The sequence below is a fragment of the Danio rerio genome, chromosome 25 (assembly GCF_049306965.1).
Source record: "Danio rerio strain Tuebingen ecotype United States chromosome 25, GRCz12tu, whole genome shotgun sequence".
In the NCBI taxonomy this organism is placed as follows: Eukaryota; Metazoa; Chordata; class Actinopteri; order Cypriniformes; family Danionidae; genus Danio; species Danio rerio.
Window position 1 is genome coordinate 33,539,915 of NC_133200.1, and position 16,322 is coordinate 33,556,236.

At 38.6% G+C, this 16,322-nt stretch overlaps 1 protein-coding gene across 13 annotated transcripts in view; it reads left to right on the forward strand.

Annotated features, from left to right (window-relative positions):
• rassf8a (Ras association domain family member 8a) overlaps nucleotides 1-16,322 on the forward strand; it is a 42,847-nt gene that overhangs the window by 17,007 nt on the left and 9,518 nt on the right. For 11 of the 13 annotated variants that reach the window (XR_012400483.1, XR_012400484.1, XR_012400485.1 and 8 more), the window contains exons 2-3: nucleotides 7,799-8,002; nucleotides 13,022-13,986. Coding sequence is in view for 4 of the 13 variants with exons in the window: in XM_073943281.1 (XP_073799382.1) it covers nucleotides 7,900-8,002; nucleotides 13,022-13,986 (1,068 nt within the window). In the remaining 9 variants the exon portion in view is untranslated. Of the gene's footprint in view, nucleotides 1-7,798; nucleotides 8,003-13,021; nucleotides 14,494-16,322 lie in introns of all 13 variants that reach the window. The other 2 variants (XR_012400491.1, XR_012400490.1) reach the window with 2 other exon arrangements.

Consider the following 16,322-nt stretch of genomic DNA (forward strand, 5'->3'; position numbering starts at 1 on the left):
GTAGGCGATCGCTGATGTTATTTTGTCAAAACTCAATTCACACGGCATGATTTGAATCGCCGACAGCTCCAGATATTCAGCACGCCAAATATCTCACAGGCATCGGCGACTCATCAGCGATTCTCTCAGATCGCGTCTTTGAAAGTTCATACTGTGTGATTGTCACTCACGTGCACGAGCAGCGATTTGCCTGTGATTTCAGGCATTTGTCTGCGATTTCTCAAAACCTGTCGGCGAGCTAAAATCGGGGCTAAAATCACGCAGTCTGAACTAGGCATAAGAGTTTTTCAAAGAAACACTGTTTTTTACAGACTTTTCCTAGATTATTATAATCAAATCAATAGTCACACAATAAGTGTTCTACAAAGAAACACTGTTGTTTTACAGACTTAATTACTGTAAAATATTTTGAGATTTTTCTCTAAAATTAGTTATTTTTTTTACAGTGTAGGGATGGGCGATATGAAAAAGATCTCGCATCACTATAAGGCATCTCATATCCTGATGACTATAACAATATAGTACTGTTTCTTAATTCAATCAACGTTCATTTATTTTATTTTTGGCTTAGTCCCTTTATTAATCTGGGGTTGCCACAGCGGAATGAACCGCCAACTTATCCAGCACATGTTTTACGCAGCGGATGCCCTGCCAGCTGCAACCCATCTCTGGGAAACATCCATACACACTCATTCACACTCGTACTCTACGAATTCACCTGTACTGCATGTTTTTGGACTGTTGGGGAAACTGGAGCACGCGGAGGAAACCCACACGAACGCAGTGAGAACATGCAAACTCCATAGAGAAATGCCAACTGAACCAGCCGAGGCTCGAATCAGCGACCATCTTGCTGTGAGGCAATCGTTCTCCCCAATTACAGTTAAGGCAGGATGGATCCATGCTTTCATGTTGTTGACGCCAAATTATGATCCTTACATCCGAATGTCGCAGCATAAATCGAGACTCATTAGACCAGGCAATGTTTTTCCAATCTTTTAAGATCCAATATTGATGAGCCTGTGCAAATTGTAGTCTCAGTTTCCTGTTTTTAGCTGACAGGAGTGGCACCCGGTGTGATTTTCTGCTGTAGCCCATCCGCCTCAAGGTTGGACATGCTGTTTGTCCAGAGATGCTCTTCTGCGTATCTCTGTTGTAACAAGTGGTTTTTCGAATTACTGTTGCCTTTCCATCAGCTCGAACCAGTCCGGCCATTCTCCTCTGACCTCGGACATCAACAAGGCATTTGCACCCACAGAACTGCCCCCTCACTGGATATTTTCTCTTTTTCTGGCCATTCTCTGTAAACCCTAGAGATGGTTGTGCGTGAAAATTCCAGTAGATCAGCAGTTTCTGAAATACTCATACCAGCCCGATTGGCACCAACAGCCATGCTACTTTTAAGAGATTATCGATGGGCTCTCTAAAGGCATAGATTTGTTTCCCCACAAACATGCCTGGTTAAAAGGTATTTAGATATTTTAAGCTTTGGTATAAACATCTTCGTTGATTTTGTTTGTCTTTAATGTCATTATTTTTGTCATTGTAATCTGACTTGATGTGTAAACTTTGAAAAGCCATATGTTTTAACAATGTTTTAGTCCTGAACAGATTTGTCCTTTGAGAACTGCATCTCTGGGTTTTTTTTCTAGAGTAATGCATGATTTTTGTGTGCTTGCAGATTTTATTAGTGCAGGACTGGTGTAGTATTTCATTCAGAGAGGGGTTCTGTCTTGATGCTGTGGTTTTTGGCTGGAGCAGTGCTTTACTTTTCCAGTGCGGTCAGTAAATCGTCCCTGTCCCTCCTCTGGAGCCAAACTCGGAGCTCTATAAACATAATGAACAGATGAGAAGAACGGATTTGTATGGATATTAGTAGTTCTTCAAAGAAAAAGAGCGAGCGGAAGACAGAGATTCTTTGAAAGACGACAATTCATAACTTGTCATTTTGCGTACCCTCAGTTTGTTTGCATTAATGCTTTATTTCATTGTTCAACCATGGCTTGAAAAATTAAAAATTGGTCTTTGTCTCGCTTCACATACAACATGCATAAGTGTTTACAGTCACAACATGCATAATACTTAACCCTTGTATGGTGCTCGGGTCTGTGAGACCCGTTTTTTTTTTTTTTTTTTCAAAAGAAAAATTAAAAAATGAACTATTTTTTTCAACCTACAATTCTTTGGCGTTGGCTTATTTTCTGCGAAGAACATAAATCCGAACAAATTTTTAATGACTGCATAAATGTACCTTCCCCCCACACATTTACATTACATACAAGGTGATCGGAAATTAACACCTTCCTGTTGTTTTCAAGAATATCACAGCGGCGAACGCATCAAGTATTAAAAGCCTCGTCCATCAGCGGACGTCCGCGACGCAACACCAGGCGAAAGTATGATCAGGCTTCATACTTTAGCCTTCACATCAAAGTTCCTGAAAGCAAACAAGTACAAGGTGCTCCAGGATTGGCCAGCCCAGTCACCAGACATGAACATTATTGAGCATAAGAAAAAGTTATGGAAAACATAACAGTTGAAGTTAAAATGATTACCTCTTGCAAAATTAAAATTATTATTATTTTTTATATTTCTCAAGTAATGTTTAACAAAGAGAAAAGCTTTATCAACACATTTTAAACAATAGTTTTAATAACTCATTTCTACAAACTCATTTGTTTGATCTTTTACAAGATGACAGTCAAATTAATTTCACTTGTTATTTTGCAAAATTCTTGGCTTAATTGGGAATGGTGATTTCTAGGTATGTATTTTAAAATGTAAGAAAGAAATATTTCTTTAAATGTGGTCTACATATAAACTATTAAAACAATATTTTGTGAAATATTTCATTATCAGGGTATAAGACCACAGATTTTTTCTCATTTCTCCCATCTCTGACTGTGTGCTGTTGTACTATTGGTTTGTTCTCTGGCTTTTCTCTTTGGATCCCCCTCATCCCATTATGTTTCTGATTTGTCGACCTTGATTGATATAGAGCAACCCATGCTGTTGTTAATACTTTAACAAACTTTAAAAGGTAGAACTGTCTGAGACAAAAACAAAAGCAAGTGATTCAATGTATGAAATTCATGTAATGCATGTAATTCAATTCAATGTAGATTGTGTCAAAGCAGCTTAACATAGAATATTGTAGAAAATTGAAACAGTGCAGTTCAGTTTTCGGAGTTAACGTTTGATTTAAGAAATCTTGAATGGTTATAAAAATCGTACTAATCATTTAAATAATTGTAAAAAATAATAAGTCTAAAAATCTTGAATGAAATTAATGATATGTCGTAGTTCCGGAAACTTCCTACTTCTCTGTTTATTCGTTTGATTTTACGTTCACTTTCTTTTGACCCGCCCCCTGTCGTTTTAAAGAATATTACAATGGCGAACGCATCAAGTATTAAAAGCCTCGTCCGTCAGCGGAGGTCCGTGACACTGGGCGAAAATATAAATCAGGCTTCATACTTCAGCCTTCACATTAAAATTTCTGAAAGCAAACAAGTACAAGGTGCTCCGGGATTGGCCAGCCCAGTCACCAGATATGAACATTATTGAACAAGTTAAGAAAAACATTACAGTTGACGTTAAAATGATTACCTCTTGCAAAATTATAATTATTATTTTTTAAAAATAATTCCCAAGTAATGTTTAACAAAGAGAAGATTTTGTCAACACATTTTATACAATATTTTTAATAACTTAGTTCTACAAACTCATTTGTTTTATCTTTTACAAGATGACAGTCAAATTAATTTCACTTGTTATTTTGCAAGAATCTTGGCTTAATTGGGAATGGGTAGATTTCTGGGTATGTATTTTAAAATGTAAGAAAGAAATATTCCTTTAAATGTGGTCTATGAACTATTAAAACAATATTTTGTGATATATTTCATTATCAGGATATGAGACCACCGTTTTTTTTGCCATTTCTTCTTTCTCTAACGGGGTGCTGTTCTACTATTGGTGTGTCCTCTAGATTTTCTCTTTGGATTCCCCTCATCCCATTATGTCTTTCTGATTTGTCGAGCTTGATTTATGTTGATTATCTTGGATATGCCTCTAACTGTTTGCTTTGGCTTATTAGCCGCACTGATTCAATAAATCTGCAAATGGATCGTGCAGCAGTCGCAGACTATTATAAATGACGGTATGTGTAGAATATTCTTTGCAGAGGGAATCAAAGCTGAAAATCTGCTCAAGCGTGCATGTTTTGCCAGCCTGTCTAAAATTGTACCTGTTTGCAAAAGTGGGAGGAACATAATGTCAGGTCCAGCTGGTCTCACTGTATCCAGCAGGACGTCCGCACTGCGGCCAACTGTTTTTCGAGTTCTCCTCCTCCTCCTCTTCACACCCTCGGCACACCTCCACAAAAAGCGCAGATTCACGGCCAATTCGTTTCTTGGAAAATATGCTATTTTAGGATCGTTTGTGAGGTGGGGGTGTTTCTGAATCATTTTGAAGGCTGCAGCATTGTGTTTCTTTGTTTTTTAAAAAGAGCTGATTGTTCAGGTCGTCAGGGATCTGAGGAAGGAAATGTGTCCATCTGGAAGCACAGAGGTCTCCTGCTAATAGCACAGTCGTTTCCTTTTACAAAGCATTCTTGATTAGGAAAGACGCTCGTTATAACACCTCTCTTTGTTTCTAGACAGATGCGTTTTAGATTCATTTGTGTATATAAAAAAGTTCAAATCATGAATGACATTTCTATACCTAATTAAAAGTGAACATTCAGTTGAAAACAGCGAGTACAACTGTTGTAGGAAAAATAAAGCAGCACAGGAGTACTGTTAAAGAGGGTGGTTAAAAACACTGTGTACTCAAATATTAACTGTCTTGTTTAGGGCTGTGTGATTATTTTTATTTATTTTTGATAGATATTGCAATTGCAATTTGCGAATTTGATTTTGTATTCAAGCTTCTGCTCGATATTACCACAGGGCTCTGTTCTTGGGCCACTTCTCTTCTCCATCTACACGACATCTTTAGGATGTCATCCAGAAACATGGATTTTCCTACCACTGCTATGCTGATGATACCTTGTGAAAAGCCTTGGAGTAACGATTGATGAACGACTAAACTTCTTTGACCACATTTCTAGAACTGCTGGATCGTGCAGATTCGCACTCGCTAACATCAGAAAAGTCCGACCCTTCCTATCTGAACATGCAGCTCAACCCCTTGTTCAAGCTCTTGTTCTCTCCAGACTGGACTATTGCAACTCTCTACTAGCCGGGCTTCAAGCTAACTCTATCAAACCTCTTCAGCTGCTTCAGAAGGCAGCAGTACGAGTGGTCTGCAATAATCTTAAAGAGCACGTCACTCTGCTACTCATCCATTTGCACTGGCTGCCAGTTGCTGCTCGCATCAAATTCAAAACTCCAATGTTTGCTTACAAAGCGACCTCTGGCTTTGCTCCTTATCTGCTCTCACTTCTGCAGATTTATAGGCCCTCAAAAAATTTGCGTTTTGTGAATGAACGTCGCTTCGTGATTCCATCCCAAAGAGGGAAGAAATCACTTTCCCGAACTCTCGCGTTTAATCTGTCCAGTTGGTGGAATGAACTCCCTAACTGAATCAGAACGGCAGAGTCATTCGCTGTCTTCAAGAAATGACTAAAAACTCAACTATTTAGTCTCCACTTCCCTTCCTAATCTGCAATTGCCTCTCTGGCTACACTTTACATACCTGAAACTTGCCTACAGCACTTATTCATTGTTGCTCTTATAGTTGTGTAAATTGCTTCCTTGTTCTCATTTGTTAGTCGCTTTTGATAAAAGCGTCTGCTAAGTGACTAAATGTAAATTAAAATGTTAATATTCTGTATTGTGGCTTCTTAAAGCTAAAATGCAGTGAGTGTTAAGGCTAGCACACACCGGGATGCTTTTCGTTTGCGTTTATCGTCAGCGTTTTTCAAGATATTTTTCCAGATTCAAACCCAAGCGATTTTCACTGGTGTCGAGCAGAAGAGTATGCAAAAATCACTCCTTGACGTTAGATGGCGCTACACAACTTTAAGCTTCTGACACCCGCTTGTAATAGAAGAAGAAGACAAGTTGACATGCTTGTTATTTTGGATGGTTCAAGCAGCAGCTCCAGCTCTAGCGATGAAGAAATGATTATTGTTCACCAGAGCAGTAAGCAGCTCCATTGATTGATTGAGAGCCTCCCAGTCCTGTAAAATGTAACTTCAGCAGCTCCGTGCACCTGAACAAAAGTGGCAACCTGATTGGTGGAGAAGGTTTTAACGTGGCGCGTCAAAACAAAAAATTGAGCTTGAAGCTGCGGTCACACTTCACTTTTCTGCCCATAGACTTCCATTCATAAGCACGCGAATGCTTCAGACCGGAGTCGCAGGGTCATGCATTAAGTTTCGCATTTCGCTGCGGTGCAAAGTTCAAGCTTGGTGAACTCTGACCTGCGAAATTGCATCACTTGACTGTGTGAGACCAATCGATGATCAAAACATGACCTCTCTGGACAGAAATTTAAAACATGGAGCAATCGCTTGCTTTTTTTAATGTCTAATAATCTTGTTTAATCCCGCCCCTTTTTTGCAACATCGTACAACAGAATTTTTGCACACACAAACTCTAGTGTGACAGCAGCTTTTTTTTTAAAAGACCAATTGTTTTGGCGCGGACCCGAGCGCGATTGCTGGATTCACATATGCCAATCGAACCGCGCTAACTGGGCAAACAAGACAGGTCCTGAATTGAAAGTCTAGGTGTGAAAGCACCCTACAGGGCCGCTTAAAGACTCACCAGGACGCTTTTATGTCTGGCGTTTTGCGCATTGGTGTGCACGATCACATTGACACCCTTAATTTAGCCACAAGGCCATGAACGACGATAGAAAAAGCGAGCAAAAAGCGTCCCGGAGCGTCTTTAAACAGGCCTTTAGAGTGCTTTCACACCTAGACTTTCGTTTCAGGACCTGTCTTGTTTGCCCAGTTAGCGTGGTTCGTTTGGCATATGTGAATCCAGCAATCGCGCTCGGATCCGCACCAAAACAACTGGTCCGAGATCACCTGAGTGAGGTGGTCTCAGCTTGATTGAAACGAACTCTGGAGCGGAATGATTGTAGTGAGAAAGCGATACGATCCGAGCCCAGCTATATCACAGTGTTTTATAGATATGTAATATCTATAAATACGGCTATATGAAGAAAGATATATGTGTAGGGCGGGAGGTCATTCCAGACATCCCAAGTCTCCCGGAGGTTTCGAGAGTCTCCCGCAAATGCACAGAGACTCCATGATGCCCGCAAATGAGTGATAATCTCCTGGAAATTGCGCGTCAATCCTGAACTTCTTTGCTTTCAGAAACTTTGATGTGGAGGCTGAAGTATGAAGCCTCATTTATACTTTCACCTGGTATCGATTCGCGGACCTCCGCTGACGGACGAAGTTTTTAATACTTGATTCGTTCGGCGTTGTAAAATTCGACATATTGATTGTTACACTTTTCCCCATTCAAAACTACACGAGTCTTGTGTATTCTATAGTCTTTGCTTTAGATCATGCACTTTTGGTAAAATAATAAAAATTTTGGTAATATAGAGCCTATGATGTTACAATAGCTTTGTGTAATGGACCAACTGCAGACAAAACAGAAGTACATCCAACATGTCTCTCTTAAAAACTAACATTTTAACTAAAGACATACAAGTTTTAACTTACTTCAGAAAAGTTTTTAAAATGCCAATACGTTTTAACATCAGCGTAAAACAGTGAGCTGTGTTTATATCTGGCCCAGGTGTTTCCTAACTGGTGTTGTGCTTTTCATAGGGTTGTTATGAGAGTTTGACAGCTGCAGCGCTGGATCCCTGAAGCAGGACAAAATGACATCACAGACCAGCAGTCCCAGACCCTGCAGAGTTTGACCCAGGATGGAACTGAAGGTGTGGGTCGATGGAGTCCAGCGTGTGGTCTGTGGGGTCACAGAGGCCACCACCTGCCAGGAAGTGGTCATCGCTCTGGCTCAAGCCATTGGTAGGAAGTCTCATTATAAAGTTGCTCCTTTAATATGATTCACATTAGTGCTGTGCAATATGTTGCTTCCACATTAAAATTGAAGTTTTTGAACAAAGTTTAACCATAATAGAGTGAAAGTTTATCATAAGGCCTGCGAATGTGTGAGCATTTCCAGTCAACTTAACTCATTTAGACACAATACATTATAATGTTTGTAGCTCTAACAAATATTATATGAATTATACTGTATCTGATGAAGATTATAAAGTGTTAATTTGCATTTGATTCAATATCAGATCTGAAATAATCTGTATAAAGCACTGATTATTTCATTTGTATCTTTATTTTATCTCTGTTTTGTAAATTGTTACAAAATCATCCCAAATAATAAAAAATGACTAAATATTTCTAAATAAATCTATTTATTTAAGACATATGGCAGACCCCATAGTTTTTCACAAATTATTTGCAAAATAATTAAAATAAAAATATTTAAATAATAATAAATAATATATAATATTATAAATTTTAATAAATAATAATTTAAATAAAAAAAATTAAAAATGATGGCGACAATTCCCAGAAATGTATTATATATAATATGATATATAATATATAAGTCTCATATACAGTTGAAGTCAGAATTATTCACCCCCTCTGATTTTTTATTTTATTTTTTAAATATTTCCCAAATTATGTTTGACAGAGCAAGGAAATTTTCACAGTATGTCTGATGATATTTTTTCTTCTGGAGAAAGTCTTGTTTGTTTCATTTTGGCTAGAATAAAAACAGTTATTAATTTTTTAAACTCCATTTTAAGGACAAAATTATTAGCCCCTTTAAGCTATTATTTTTTTCGACTGTCTTCAGAACATACTATTTTTATACAATAACTTGCGTAATTACCCTAACCTGCCTAGTTAACCTAATTAACCTATTAAAGCCTTTAAATGTCAGTTTAAGCTGTATAGAAGTGTCTTGAAAAATATCTAGTCAAATATTATTTACTGTCATCATAGCAAAGATAAAATAAATCAGTTATTAGAGATGAGTTATTAAAACTATTATGTTTAGAAATGTGTTGAAAAAAATCTTCTCTCCATTAAACAGAAATTGAGGAAAAAAATAAACAAGGTTGTTAACAATTCTGACTTCAACTGTACATGTATACATACATACATACATATATACATACATATATAAGTATGTCACAAAAGTGAGTACAACCCTCACATTTTTGCAAACATTTATTTATACCTTTTCATAGGTCATAATAATGTGTGATAGGACTAAAACGTGGTCATACATTAATATTTTCTTAATTGAAATGACTAGCAGCTTGGACCCAGAAACAGTATTCCATACTTTACCGATAAGTCATGACATTAACAATTGGATAAATCACATAAAACAAATAATTGCAAACTGAAATTAATATTATTTGGTTATATGGTTTGGGATTGGATGCTCTATGAGAAAATTTAAATTGATTTGCGTTTCATTAAAAATTTTGCAGGGTTGCAAAAATTTGCGACTTTTTGTTAAATTTGCGTTGGATTCAGTGATCGCGGAATCACAAAAAACTAGGGGGTCTGATATGGGGAAAATTTATACATATATAAATGTATATAATAGGAAAAAATTGTAATGTCAGTTTTTTAATAGTATCACAATGCTGAAGAAACTAACTTTGAACTGTAGCTTGATGTTAATCAACATGTTATTCAGAAATTATTGTAATAGTAAATCCAATCCAATCATTATCTAATCACCTATATGTTGTTTCAAACACGTGTGACTTAAATTTGACAAATTCTAACACACTGATATGGGTGTAACAATGTAACATCCACAACATTTTGTAAAATTTCACATGTACATGACGACAATAATCACCGTTCACAGAGATCTGAGAAAATGCCAGAAATGCCAGTAGTAAAGACTAAGCACACATGCAATTTTGTTGTTCGACTCTGTTTTCGTTGCGAAACACTGTGCATTACTGAAGTGGGAATGTGTTTAACAAAATTTAGCTTTTTTTTTTTTTTTTTTGCTAGCAGTTTTCAGGCCTTCAAAACTGTTTTAGTACAAACGGGCAACCAAATCTAATTAAAGGTATTTTCCTGCCAATTTCAAGTAGTGTTAAAGAGATAGTTCACCCAAGGATGAATTCTGTCATAATTTCATCCTGTCATTTGGGTAGCAGTTGTGCCAGGCTTTTTGTGATGGCTGAAATGAACATGTAGTTCAATGAAACAAACTGATTCACCAAAGTGATTAAGTTTCCCAAAACGCACAGTTTTTCACACAATATGACTAAATAAATAAATAAAAACCATTTGATTAACAATGCTGTATTGAAATCTGTTAAATATAATGGAAATCTATGTGTGGCGTTGCTATTTTTGGGTTGTTATTCCCCAACAGTGGTTTGGAAGACTTAAATCATGGAAGCTGTAGTCTCTAACACAGATGCTATAAATTCTGAGTAATGCTGAAACCATCTGGCACCCAGGTTGATTAAGTAATCATCATCCATTTTGTAATTGAAAAGAAGATTAAGTATCTGCGAGCTTGTATTGGCTTTCCAGCAGCTTGAGACGAGCGGAACAGCTTGTCTGAAGACATCAGGCATATTTTCAGGAGTTTCAGGAAAAGAACGCTCTAACCGAGCTGAATTCAGTTCATTACATCACCAGTGGGACCCAAAGCAATTTGTTTTTGATTCGAACCTGTTGTGTTGACGTCACCATTTGATGCTATTTTCAGCTGCACTCAGACTGGTACAATCTAAGGGCCCCCTCTTGTATTACTGAGAAAAGCACTGGCGCAACCAAAGTTCCCGCTGACATGGAAAATCTGACTCATTCTCCTGAAAGTAAAATCTCTTAAGAGAGTACTCTTTCACAGGTTTGGGAGTAATCTATTTTCATGGGAAGGTAAAGATTAACTGGCTATACCATTAAAAAAAATAAAAAATAAAAATACATTTAAAATAAAATATTCTAACCTAACTCTAACTATATAAAAAATATTTGGTGGTTTTTGCAGATTAGCAAATTATATGGTAATGGAGAAGGATGGGAAGTGATGAGTGGAAGAGAGCGGAAATGGATTGAGAAAATTTCCTTAAAGGGATAGTTCACCGAAGAATAAAAATCCTGTCATCATTTAGGCCCAATCCCAATTCTATTTTTGTACCTCTACCCTTTAAGGTCAAGGGCACCGTTTACACTAATGCGTTTTAGTTTGAAAACGTATAAGTATTACTACGGTTACGCCAACCGTCCACAATACGCCAGAGTTTTCGAGCGCCAAAAACGAAGCGTTTTGGAAATGCTGGAGAGGCCGTTTTCATTCTGAAACGCTGCTGCTCCGTCTCAGTGTGGATGGGGAAAAACAGAGATATCTGAAAACGCTTTTGTGTCATTGCGTATCCTTCCCTTATTCGTCAAGCCCCTATCACATGACTATAACACATGGCTTAAATGCTACCGGAAGACAGCAGACCAGCCTTCACTGTAAACAACGACATGGGCACAGAAATGGGAGCGTTGTTTGCACTATTGTCTGTTTTAGGCGCCATTGTGCTGTTATTCATTTGTTATGTTTAGTAACAACTCGACCTTGTCGTCTGTCCACAAAAATACCTCTCTTGCTTTCTTTGCCATCGCGTTCATTGTTCAACCGGCGTTTGTTGACAAACAATAACCAAATGCCGAGCGAGACACATGCTTCCTGTTCATACTAAAACGCGCATGCCCAAACTGCGTGAATGGTCACGTGATATACGTTTTTGGTGGCGTAGTGTGGACGGAGATATGTTAAGAAACGCTAGGTGAAACGTTAGTGTGGACGCGGATAGTTTTTGATCTAAAACGCTGTTTTAAAACTAAAATGCACTAGTTTAAACGGGGCAAAGGTAAAATCTATTATCTCCCGTATGAGAAATTTGTTTTAGAAAAAAATTCTGCTGTACATAGACACCAACAAGACAACATGTAACATACATACACATTAAAATCTGATCCTGAAATACCTCCTAATATAAATACGATACCATAAAATCAATAATTAAAAAAAAAAATATCTAAAAATAAAATACAATGTGCCCCTACTGCCCTCTCTTATGCCAACCAATACCGTTACCTTAATCTTTGGCCGTCTTTCCCTTCTTGCTAATTGATCAATTTAATTGAAAAAGGAACAAAATAATGTTTATATCTATTTTACTTGCTTAACGGGACCCTGTATCTTCTGCCATAATTCATCAGATCATACTCCAAAGACAGCACATGCAAAGAATCAAATAAAATCTTGTTGGATTGTGCACACCTTAAAGATATCTTTTAGCAAACCAAGTGTCTTAATTCCTATAATTCTTCCTGCCACTCTCATCAGGTTATTTACTCGGGTTTTCATTTTTACTGTCAGATTCCCAAACCAAACAATAATCCCATATTTTAAAATAGACTCTATTGTTGCTTTAAAAAGTTATCATTATTCTGCTACTCACTCCAAGTAATCTTAGTCGTACAAAGTGTAAACGCTGATGAATTCTTGCACAAACACTTGACACCTGGGAGTGCTCACAATCAATATTCACCCCTAAATATTTATATGAATCAAGCTGCATAATGTTTTTATCATAAACCACAACAAAGCTCCTATCGCTTACTGACCTGGGGTAAGTGATGACCTCCTCCGTTTCCTTAACGTCAATTTCCAAATTGTGGTCATCACACCAGCTGACAAACATTTCTACAGCCGCTCTAAATTCTATGATGCTGGCATCATTTGTGAAAAGGTGCAATAGTACAGTGTCATCGGAAAATGTAAGAATATGTTGATTTGTCTGCTGCCTAACGCAGTCGTTTGTATAAGGGTTAACAAAAATGGTGAACTTACACACCCTTGTGGTGCCCCTGTGCTACTTGTTGCTACGTCAGATAACCCTGAATTAAATTTTACTTGCTGTAGTTACAGCAGTTTTATTAGCAGTCTTGTTTATCACTGTAACTGTTATTTATTCATAGGTCGCACAGGACGCTACACACTGATCGAGAAATGGAGGGACACAGAGCGACACCTTGTTCCTCATGAGAGTCCAGTTGCCTCTCTGAACACTTGGGGTCAGTATGCTGGTGATGTGCAGTTTATTCTGCACCGCACGGGTCCCTCTCTCAACGAGTACCCTACAGCTGAATGTCAGACTCCTTTGGGCCCCGAGCGTGGCCTGCACCGGCAGAGCCTTCCCCTGATGGCCAAACTCCGAGCTCCAGGCGACCGTTCCCTGCGCCGACGAGAACCACGACGTAAATCTCTGACCTTCACCGGTGTGCCCCGCAGCCTGAGGGATATCCTTAGTGGAGGCAGGCTCAGTGACAGTAGCGCTAGACAAAGAGAGGTTTTAGTAAGAAGTGCCAGCAATTCACCAGCAGTGTCCCCGCGGTTATCAGGCAACCGCATAGAGGATCTCACTCAACTGGTAAGGCTGCAAAGGGAGACCCTTTCGGTGTTAGACGGCAGGATGGAGGCGTACGAAGCAGATCTTCGGATGTTGACTGAGAAAAGAGTTGGACTGGAGGACAACGAAATGTTTGTGAAATTGACTGAAGAGGTTTCACGGTTGGAAAAGCAAGTGCGACGGAACAAGGTGGAGATTGAGGAAGAGGAGTTCTGGGCGACCGAGCTCCAAATTGAACTCGAGAGTGAAAGGCAACTGCAGGAGCGGATCCAGGAGTTGAGCGGTCGGCTGCGCGGTTGTGAGGTGGATCTGGAGCAGCGGATGAGGACTCTGCAGGGTGTGGAGGCTGGGATAGAGACTCAAAGGCAACATAAGGAGATCAGAGAGACCCAGCAGGCTAGTGAAGGGGAGGTGAAGGCTAGACTTCAGAGAGCGAAGGCAGAACTCAAGGTTCAGGCTCAACACTCGGCCCAGATTGAAAACAGCTCTAGAGCAGTGGACCGCTCGCTGACTGAGTCATGCAGGAGACTGCAGGTATGTCACAGTTAACTAGCAGTCCTTAAATGAAAAGATCCACCCAAAGATGAAAATTACTCTCAATTCAATTGGTTATAAATCTTTATGAGCTTCATTCTTTTGTCGAATGATAAAGAATATATTTTGAAGAAAGCTGAACACCTGTAACAGGGTGTCCGCTGGGACTTAAAAAGTCTTAATGTCTTAAATTCACTACAATATTGTGTTGTAGGTCTTAACGCAAAATTAAATCTTGTTTAAAATTATTTATCTTTGTATTTATCTTTCATATTGAATTCAGTTGAATCGCACTAGAGTTCGTTTTCCCTCCTTGCTGAGGTTCGTTTGAACAGGTGTGAATGCATCGTACTCGAGTGCGCACCAAAAGCAGACCTAAAAAGTGTACCAAGACCTGCTTGAAGAGAATTTGATTAGAACTACTAACGTGTGTGAAAAGTGTAAATAAACTACAAACATGATAGACACGCGAGACCAATCGTCAAGTAGAGAGGCTTTGGTAAAGACGTTTGAATGACTGTTTTCACATCTGTGTTTTCACATCTGTAGTTTGCTTCATTTGGTCCGCACCAAGGGTAATAAATGATACATTGTTGCATTTTCTGCCGTCTTTGGGTCGTTTTCAACACCACACTACTGGCTGTGGTCCAAACCAGTTGAAACGAACCAAAATTCAGTCATCTGACAAAATCCACACCTCTCATTGGCCAGATGTTGTTGAACATATTTCCTAAACTGCTTATTGATTGGTTAGAATTCACGTGCGGGAAAATGCCAATGAAATCCTGCAAGTAAACAAAACCGGCAGACACAAAATGTGGCTTTTAACTATGAAGGGACGACTGCGCTGACTGATTGTATCTTTGCTTTAGACAAACTATACATTTCGAGAATGAAGCGCTGCCTCGGCTGGAAAACAGGATTTTAATGCATCGCTCGTCACTTCAGGAGGAGGCGTGAATTCATTTAGCTAAATTGCGACATGGTCATCTTGTGGAAATATTACCAACGATCCATCAGGTAATGTTTTCCCTTCTCTCTGTTGGTAAAGCGCTGTCAACAAATATTTTTCTTCCATATCCCATAATGCACAGCGCATCGGCCTACAGCATCTGGATTAGTCCAAATGGCAAAGTACTTTTTGCGGTTTTTTCGTTTTAGTACGAATCATAGTCTCACCAGAAACGAACCGCTCCAGGATTCGTTTGAAAGCGTACCGAAAGCAGGTCAAGCAGGTCTCGGTACGCTTATTTGGTCCACTTTTGGTGCGCACTCGAGTACGATTTCTCCATACTCACCTGCCCAAATGAACCACACTAGAAGGGAAAACGAACTCTAGTGCGATTCAATCGAAATAAATAAAGCAGGTGTGAAAACACCCTAAGTCAATATATTATGGAATATATTCAAATCACATTATCTGTGTTATATTTCATCTGCAACAACAATACTGAACGTATTTAAAGACGCATTTAGACGTCAAAACGTCTGAATGCAGAACTGTCTAAAGATCTGAGGAGATTTCACAGCATAAAAGACTCATGAATGGGAGATTAACCTGCTGCTGCTGCTCTAATAAGGAAGGAAATTAAATACGACAGAAATGTGGATGATGTGGGGATGATTGACAAGGGGGGATAAGTAGTATGTCCCAAAGCTTGCAAACTCTTCTGTTGCACACTCAAAAGTATAAACATTTCCTTCACAAAAAAAGTACATACTTTTAGGGCGTAGTATAAGTATGCGAATTGGGACGCAGCACTGGTGTTGGTTGCTGTGTGGTTAAAAAAATGCTCACAGTTAAGCAATTAAGCTTTAAATAAATTAAAATTAAATAATTTAATATTTGGGCATTTTTTTGTGCAGTTGGGTGGGTTTTGGGCAGCTTTTGAACTGGAAAAAGTCAGCTGTATCTGACAACACTTGATGTGACTGGGCTGACAATCAAAATTGGATCTTTATGTAAACCTTAACATGTGTGATTAACGTTCAGCTAAGTCTTTTGACATACCAGTAGGTAAACATGTTAAAACATGCCTTTAAGATTCCGTTTAAGTGCCTCAAGCAAACTTTTGAATGTCTAAAAATATTAAGACATGAATCTCTCATAAGCTGCGTCTCAAATGGCACACTATGCACTAATGCACTTACACACTCAACAGCATAGTATATTTATGTAGTGTCGTCCCAAATGGAACACTGTTTTTTTACTAAACGGAAATTCAAACCGTTTCCCTGATGACGTTTGACGGTTGCCAAATCAGTGAAATAAATAACTAATATCATATAAAACCTGCCATGAGTATAACCGCAATCACCATCGGGAGGCGCTATAA